Consider the following 9546-nt stretch of genomic DNA (forward strand, 5'->3'; position numbering starts at 1 on the left):
AATGAAAGAAATACATGTTTTTTTTGCATATTATATATGTTTATATTTTTAAACAAATTGAATACATTTTTAAGTGTGAAATTTTTTTATTCACATGTGTTTTTCTTATACACTAAAAACTAAAGCTAACAGCTCGCAATCGACGAGTTGGCGTCTATCGAAGATATCGCAATCGCGTATCGCGTTCGGCACTTCCTCGGGATCTGTTACAACAGACGCGATGTTGGAGAATCGCGTATACTTGGTATCGATCGTATCGACGAATCTAATGAGTCGATCGAACGTCACATCGATACATTCATTCAGAGCAAACATTCGACGTAACGTCGATTCGATCATCGTTACGCGTACGTTCAAAGATTCAAGACGTACGAGTGTAACGTCGTTCATCAGACAAATTCTGACGGTTAACAGTCCGACGCTTATAAAATTGTCTTTGTAATCGTTTAGCAGCAATTTATAGATATTCCATCGCTGCTCGTAGAGTCCCTTCCACGTTTCGAGAGACAGTATCAATTCCTGTCCCCGATGATCTCCCAGAGCGATCTCCACGTAGCTCGGTGGACAAACGTTGATTCCAATTTCCAGAAATTTGTAACCCGTGGCCGTCAGAGTGTAACGTCTGCTCAGTAAGCGCACCGCGCGACGCTCCACCGAAATACTGTGGAAATTAAATATATAATATTGCACAATATTGAAAAAAGAGAAAAAAATAAAAAAAATGCAGGTGAAACTTACGCGTTACATTCCTTCTTTTGTTTTTCGCCATTGTACGGTGCACTGTTTCCTTTGGCGGAATACATTGCGTGTTGTTCGAACGATGGAGGAGCGGAGCACCTTTTTTGTCAGATCGTTCGATGGAGGAGGACTGATCGCGTAAATTTTTTTTGACATGGCAAATCGTTAACTCCACCTCCCCCCCCTTTTTTCTAAGAATTTCATTGTTGCAATCAAACATGTAGCGACATGTTCGCAAAGGAGCGCGATTCGTTCAAATTTTTTTCTAGGAAGAGCCCGTGAAAAGATAGCTCTTCGTAGAAATCGGCGTACGTGTCGCGGCGTGTTAAGAGAAGCGTCGATACTCCGGTTACTATAAACAAATCGGGGAGATTTATGATGGTTTTTTTCGCCGAAATCGGCGTACGTGTCGCGGCGTGTCAAGAGAAGCGCCGATACTCCGGCTGCTATAAACAAATTGGGGAGACCTATGATGATGATATTCCGATTTAAACAAAGAAATTGTCGATGATATATAATGGGTCATGGGGTGTGCAGGATCACAGTAGATGGAAGTCTAATGTGTGTGAAAAAAATAGGTGACGGTGAAAATGGATAATGTGTTGAATATAGAAAATGTGTTTAATATGGATGAGGAAGACTTTGTGGATATAGTGGACGAAGTGTTTGAAAATGAAGAAGAAATAGAAATTGACAATATTGACATTGAAGACGAAGAGCACGCATTGTCTGACGATAGCAATTACGTAAGTGATCAAAGTGATGACCTTACGGATTATGCAGAAAAAATTGTCACCCGTTCGGAACTCCTTGCGTTGAATAATAATAAAAAGTATTGTTCAATACAATTTTATTATTCAATGGGTGGTGCACTAACTCTGTGTGCCGAATGCATGGTTCGTCTGGCGGACACTGACATTGGAGTATTGTATGCCGTTAGGAAGCACGAGATAGATACTCTCAATGCGCTAAACAGCCGATTTTGCTCCAATTGCCAACAGTCCGTCTGTATGATAATGCCATGCAACATGTGCCCAATTTGCACAAATTGAAAAAAGACAACATTGTGAACGAGGCATATGCAAGTGGAAGAGTGTGATGTGATATAAAAACAATATGGAAAGGTCATTGGAAGAATTAACAAGTTCTCCGTTATGGGATTCAATCTCTCATCTACCAGTGAACGTGGCGGTGTATTTTATAAAGAGACACTATACCTCAACTCCCCATTTCCCGATTCCTCGTCCAAGAGTTAAGGGACGCTACAATTCGACTCTCTGCTTATCCGCTCCTTCTGAGAGAGCGGAAATAATTCTGGAAGCGTGCACATATTATCATTATAGAGGACACGCATACAATATATTACTATCTCTCTCGCGGCAAAAAGTAGCAGAGATAATTCCAAGAAACGAGGATAATCATATATGGTTGTTCTATTCCCATCAATCTCCGGACATGGCGGAAATACAACGCTTTGTATACTGGCTTCGAGTTAAAGCAGCTATAGAGAAAAGAAAAAAAGAAAGTAAAAAAATGTAAAATTGTTTTTATAAGACAGTACAACAATTTAAAAAAATCACGATTTTGCAATATGGAACACCTAGAGCGAGTGGAACGCGAGCTGCTGGAGCAGTGCAGCCAAGTCGCTACCTTGGTGGAGTGTTTCGCGTGGTTGCAACGATGTGAGGAGTGCATCGAACAACTCGAAGAACTTAGCCGTGTTAAGCGTCCTCGACTCACCGTTACAAATAGACAATCTGCGGTGGCGAGGATCGCGCGACTCGCGGGTGCAAAAGTACAACTAGAAAGACGTTTCGTGCACGTTGGCGGTGAGTACGCGAGCACCAGTAGAGACAATGGATCTCTCGTTTGGCGAGAAATCGATACGGCATTTGAAAGCCGTATATTGACTGGTGCGGTGATCAATGTGGACTATATCGAGCCGCGACAATTTTTAGAAGACGCTGGTGGTGTAGTGCTCGAGCGAGTGCGAGACATTGTACAAAGACACGATAGTGTGAAAGTGAACACTGCATTTAACGGCGAGTTTGTGACGGGCGATAAACGCGCGAACAAAAGTATAAACACTAAAAATAGTGAACTCTTTCGAGTGTCAAATTTGGACGAGTGGTACGAGCAGCATGTCATCGAACCCACGTTGGCGTCGCTCGAAGAATTCCAAGAACGTGACAGTGGATGGGCGTTGTCGCGAATTCTAAATTTGACTATAAACGTGAACAAATATAATCCAATGCACGCGGGATGTTACATCGAATTACCGCGGGAAATTATGTTAAAGCGAGCGGTGATCAATGTACGATCCAATGACAATGCGTGTTTCGCGTGGTCGGTGATCGCGGCTCTGCATCCGGTCGAAAGGCATACAAATCGGGAATTGTCGTACCCGCATTATACGACAGTGTTAAATTTGCAAGACATTACGTTTCCGATGACGTTGAACCAAATTAAGAAGTTCGAACATCTCAACGACATCTCAATTAACGTCTACGGTATCAAGGAAAAGGAAATTCTCCCGATACGGCTGACATCAAGGAAGATGGAGAAGCACGCAAATCTATTGTACGTGCAGGATCCGCGTGACGACAACGCGGGGCACTTTGCGTACATCAAAGATCTGTCCCGTCTTGTGAGCTCGCAAATAAACAAGAAGAAATGCAAGAAATACTTTTGCGACCGGTATGTATTTTAACAAATTTTATTATTTCTCTTCTAAAATTGTTTATTACACACTAAAAATCATATTTTCCGTTTGCAGATGTCTACATTACTTCAGTTCGTCTGAAAGATTGCAGTCACATACAACGGACTGCGAAAAGATGAACGATTGCGCCATCCGACTGCCGAGCGAGGACGACAAATGGCTCGAATTCAAGAACCACACGAATAAGGAACGACTTCCATTCATCGTTTACGCGGACTTGGAGTGCGTACTACGGCGAACGGAACCGGCAGAGAAGGAAGACGCATCATACACCTACCAGCAGCACGAGGTATTTAGCATCGGATACTACGTGCGATGCTCGTACGACGACGCGTTATCGGTATATCGATTTCGTCGCGACGAAGATTGCGTTGCGTGGTTCGTTCGGCAACTCGAAGATTTGGCGCATCAAGTAAAAATTTTGTTATCCGCGAATGTCCCCATGGAAACGTTGTCGAGAGAGCAGTGGGAGGCATATCGTAGCGCGACGCGTTGTCACATTTGCGAAAAATCATTTGCGTCGGACGACACGCGGGTACGCGATCATTGTCATCTTACCGGTCGTTACCGTGGTCCCGCGCACTCAAATTGTAATCTAAATTATAAAGATTCGTATTGCATTCCCATAGTATTTCACAACTTATCCGGTTATGACGCGCACTTTATCATCACGGAAATAGCTACGGCGTTCGAAGGCAGGATCGACGTGCTGCCGATAACAAAAGAAAAATATATTTCGTTTACAAAACACGTTCAAGATACCACCGAGAGATCAGATTCGTGAAATTGCGTACGCTTGCGATTCATAGATTCGTACAAGTTTTTAAATACCAGCCTTGATAAATTGGCATCTTTTCTAACGAAAGAAAAATTAAAAATTTTACGTTCCGAATTTTCCACGGTCTCAAACGAAGATTTTGATTTGTTGACGCGCAAAGGTGTCTTTCCGTACGAATACGTGGATCGCGCGGACAAGCTGCAGGACACGCGCTTACCACCGCGCGAATCGTTCTATAGCTCGTTGACCGGTGACACGGTGTCGGAGAACGATTACGCGCACGCCGCGAACGTCTGGCAGCGGTTCTCCATCCGAACGCTCGGCGAATACAGCGATCTATATCTCAAGACCGATGTCTTGTTATTGGCCGACGTTTTCGAAAATTTCCGCGAAAGTTGCGTCGCGAGTTATGGACTCGATCCCGCGCATTACTACACATTGCCAGGTTTCACGTGAGACGCCATGTTGAAACATACGCGCGTAAAATTTGAGTTGCTCACCGACATCGATATGGTTATGTTTATCGAACGCGGTATACGCGGCGGTCTCAGTCAATGTTCCGGCAGATACGCGCAGGCCAATAACAAGTACATGCGTTCGTACGACCCGTCGAAACCGTCATCATACCTTATGTACTTTGAAGTAAATAATCTGTACGGATGGGCGATGTGTCAACCGCTGCCCTATGCCGAATTTCGATGGATGGAAGACGTTGAGAACTTTGAGGCGAGCGCGATCGCTCCGGATTCGTCTACGGGTTATATTCTCGAGGTCGATCTCGAGTATCCGCATCATTTACACGATCGACACACTGACCTACCTTTCTGTCCGGCGCGCGATAAACCACCCGGCACGCGGCAGGATAAACTTCTCGCGACGTTATACGATAAGAAGCGGTATATCATCCATTATCGCAACCTGCAGCAATGTACGCGCCATGGTCTTCGTATCGCAAAGATACATCGCGTACTACAATTTGCTCAATCCGCCTGGCTCCGCGATTACATCGAACTCAATACACACTTTAGAACGTACGCGAAAAACGATTTTGAGAAAAATTTGTACAAATTAATGAACAACGCGGTATTCGGTAAAACAATGGAAAATGTGCGCAATCACGTCGACGTTAAACTTTTGACCAAATGGGACGGACGGTATGGCGCGGAGGCAATGATCGCGAAACCAAATTTCCACAGCCGCAGCGTCTTTGCGGAAAACTTAATCGCCGTCGAACTGCGTAAACTCGAGGTAAAATTCAACAAGCCGATTTACGTGGGTATGTGTATACTCGACATATCGAAAATCTGCTTGTACGAATTTCACCACGAATACATGTCACCGCTGTATCGCGAGAAATGTAAGATCATGTACACCGACACGGACAGTCTCGTATACCACATCGAGTGCGATGATGCGTACGAGGCGATGAAACGCGATATCGTTAGATTCGATACGAGCGATTATCCGACGGACAACGCGTACGGGATGCCTCTCGCGAATAAAAAAGTACCCGGTCTAATGAAGGATGAGAATAACGATGCGATAATGACGGAATTCATCGGACTCAGAGCGAAGATGTACGCGGTGAGGGTGGACGGTAGAAAAGACATTAAAAAGGCGAAAGGTGTAAAGAATAACGTCGTAACGCGAACAATAACGTTCGACGATTATACGCGGTGCTTGAACGAAGAGATCGAAATGACTCGTCGCCAGTCGTGTATAAGATCCAAGCTACACCAAGTATACACGGTGTCCGAGTCGAAAATCGCTCTGAGTCCGTACGACGACAAACGATACATCGTACCGGATTCGACGGAGACGTTACCGTGGGGACATTGGCGGATTCCGTTGTAATATATATATATATATATAATATGTAATATATATATATATATATATATATATATATATATATATATATGTTTATACAATGTACATATATTTTTATATTTTTTATATAGTTTATATGATGCATATATGCACGTATGTATGTATGTATGTATGAACGTATGTAATTTCTTGTAATTTTATACTGTTATATATGTAGTATAGATGTATGTATTTTTTGTAGTTTTTATATGTAGTTTTTACAATAAAATTTAGTTGTTCAAATTTAGTTGTTCAAATTTATTTTATATATACTTTATAATAGCAACCGAGATCCTGCTTGCTGAGGAATTAGCTTTAATTCTCTCTTCGATTTATTTAATGTATACTCAGCTTAATACATATAGTTTTACATATGTTCTCGTAAGTTACATATATGTATAGTTTAAAAAAAAATGTAATGGAAGAAAAAAATAATAAAAACTCTTTGTATATATGTATACAGTGTATATGTATTTTTTTAAATACATTATAAAAATAAAAAAATGAATTAAATCACACTGCTTTTGTTTATCCATGAGTTATGCGATCTATCGAATCCCAGCCACTTGACGTAAACCTTGTCTCCCTTCCTGCGTAATACTTTCTCCACGAGATACACGTCCGGATGAGTCGCGCGATGCAATTCGTGCTCGTAGAACGCGCCCGCGACCGATTTTCCGCGATAATCCTCGAGCAGATAAGTTACGGGATTAGTACGTTGCACTTTAACGATCTTAAACACCTCGGTGGTCCAATTTGGCGTGTAACCTTTTTCGAAAAGTGTCTTGTACTTGCTCACGCGTACCGATTCGCCTACTTTGAATTTTGCTGGACCTGCGATCTTTATCGCGCTGTATACCGTATCCAAGAGTCTTTTGGCGATCGCGGGAGTTACGTCAACGGGTCGCATGCCGATAGTGCGATGCTTGCGCGCGTTGTAATCTGACACGAGACGCGGTAGCGCGTCGACCCACTTGTAAGTGCCGTTGAGCGTAAACATCTTCCACATGTCGTTCTTAAGCGTGCGATTGAATCGCTCGACGATCGATGCCTTCAACACCGTATACGTGGAATAATGATTAATGTTGTGTTTTTTCAAGAATTGTTGCACATCGGCATTGTAAAATTCCTTTCCCATATCCGTTTGCAAGTTTCTCGGGCATCTTCCGCTCTCTCGAATTATCTTAGCGATAGCGTTAGCCGTCTCACTTCCGACCTTGCTCTTGAGCGGTACGGTCCAGGCGTACTTGCTCAACGCATCGATGACGGTGAGTATGTAGTGATGACCTCTGTTGAAACTCGAGTACGGACGCATCTCGACGATGTCAGCCTGCCACAGATCGTCGTATCCCCGAATTATGACACGTCTTCGTGGAAAATTTCTCCTCGCCGGAGCGTGCAATTCCTCAACGAGTCGTCGCCTCTCGGAGCTAATATTTTTTTCACGTCCATCGGATCGCATGTTTCAACGATGTTTAATAGTAAAGATAAGATATACAATTTAAAATTGTTTTTTTCCTCACTGACGTTAATCGACTGGCTCGTTTCGTCGATACGCGATTAATTTATAATAATGCTGGCTTCGCGAAGTTCCTCGATGATCGACAGCATCTCGTTGTCGTGAGCGTTGTTACCAGCTCGGTGCGAAGCGTCGAGCAATCGGAGTCGATCCACCAGTTCGTTGGGATCGTCCCAATGCACGTAATCGATCTTGTTGTCGTTTAACTTCATGGCGGTTGGTATATTGCTCACGCCTGTACCCTTTTTACGCCCGCTACTTCCATACGTAGATACGAGCGGAGCGATGATGTTAATATACTTGGATCCTCTATTACCCTTGATGGGATTATGGGCGCTGTGACCACGTCTATGAGCATTTGTTGTTAACAATATACTTTTATACGTTTGTTTGTCATCCTCGGTAAAAACCGCGTCATCGGGAAGTCTCTTGAAGATCAATTCGTACAATCCTGGTGTACCATTGTATCTCACATTGTCTATGATTATGGAGTCATTTTTGTCAACGTCAAATTTCTTGTCACCAAGCATCGTACCACTGTCTTTATCGAAATAAACACCGTATACGCGATCAAATGTATCGTTTTTTCCATTATCATCGAGAAGAGGGCTTACGTACTTTTACCCTAATGGTCCCAGCTGATTATGCAACGCTTCTCGACCTTGTTGCGTTTGCAGACTCTGTTTGATGGTTGTTTCGAATGACGGTTCACTGGCGTCTTTTGTTTCGAAAACATCTTCCTTTTGCAGGAACAGCGGTGGTTCTTTCGGTGGTTCTTTCGATGGTTGTATCGGTGTAGATTCGAACACGAGTGAATCTGACGCGGCTTTCAATTCTTTCGTTGTACGTTGTTTTTTAGACTGCGGCGTTAATTTCAACCATCCAACATCCGTCCAATATGAATCCTTGTCAGTAGTAGTAATATCGTTATCGTTGTCGTCATCGCTGTCTTCACGTTTTTGTTTTTTCTTAATACCGAGATCCTTTGCTTCTTTTTCAATCGATTGAGATTCCTCGGTTTTTTCAACAATCTGTTTTAGAGGTTCGACGATGGGCTTGAAGCGTTTCTCCAACGCTGTATCTTCAGCTATTTTACCAATTTTTAAAGCGCGATATTTTTTGCGAATCGAATCGCTCGTTTTCGCAATCTGTTTCGCTATTTTCTCGCGATCTTTGGTGTTATCCATGTTGCCTGCTCCACGTATCGACATCGATTAACCACGTTACGGTACCGCGAACGTATTAAATTCCTTTCTGTATCGCCCATTGATAAGCGGACTGTCCTTATCTATCACTAGAAATCCATACTCGCGCTGCCAACAATCGCGGCATAACGCACAGAATTCATCGTATGACATGTCGGTATTCACATGATCGTTGTAAACATGTTTCAAGTTGGTACCATCCTGTTTGAACAGAATCAGCAGGTTCGCATTGTCGCGTATCAAATGTTTAGGTATCCTCGCGTACGTCTGACAGAGATAGAAGCAATCGACGTTCGAGTGACGGCCCATCGAAAAGTATTCTCTCACAGCATCTTGCTTATCGCACGCAACGTCGTCGAAGACGAAGATCGAATTGGGACGTGCCTCGCTCGGTGGAATGACGTCACTGTTGTTGGAGAACGTAAAGTAGTCGATTTCTTCTATCGATGTTAGTAAATTTTCCAAGTATCGATATTTCGGTTGTTGCAGCGATTTCGAGTATACGTACACGTTCTCGAAACGTACACCGTGCGGACTCTCGAGCAAGCTTATGAGAACGTTGGTTTTACCACAAATTCGACGGCCCGCAAATGATGGCGCGTATAGTACTCGGTAACATTTCACCGTGCTTGCGCTCCGTCGCGATGTCTCCCATCATTCGCGCTCTCTCGTCACAGTTCGCGACGCGTATCGTCAGCGGCTGCCGTACAAATTT

The 9546-nt window shown here is 43.3% G+C and overlaps 1 protein-coding gene across 1 annotated transcript; it reads left to right on the forward strand.

Moving 5' to 3' along the window:
- Nucleotides 1–2307: 2307 nt before the first annotated feature.
- LOC148937780 (uncharacterized) lies at nucleotides 2308–4190 on the forward strand. The gene has a single exon (XM_089070962.1). It carries the CDS (start codon nucleotides 2330–2332, stop codon nucleotides 3446–3448), a length of 1119 nt encoding a protein of 372 aa, XP_088927088.1. The 5' UTR covers nucleotides 2308–2329; the 3' UTR covers nucleotides 3449–4190.
- The last annotated feature ends 5356 nt before the right edge of the window (nucleotides 4191–9546 follow it).

The sequence above is a fragment of the Pogonomyrmex barbatus genome, unplaced genomic scaffold (genome assembly GCF_055798465.1).
Source record: "Pogonomyrmex barbatus isolate J1 unplaced genomic scaffold, ASM5579846v1 scaffold11, whole genome shotgun sequence".
In the NCBI taxonomy this organism is placed as follows: domain Eukaryota; kingdom Metazoa; phylum Arthropoda; class Insecta; order Hymenoptera; family Formicidae; genus Pogonomyrmex; species Pogonomyrmex barbatus.

Bases quoted from the DNA above. Each gene is read 5' to 3' on its own strand.
- LOC148937780 (XM_089070962.1), top strand. From the start codon at position 2,330: ATGGAACACCTAGAGCGAGTGGAACGCGAGCTGCTGGAGCAGTGCAGC.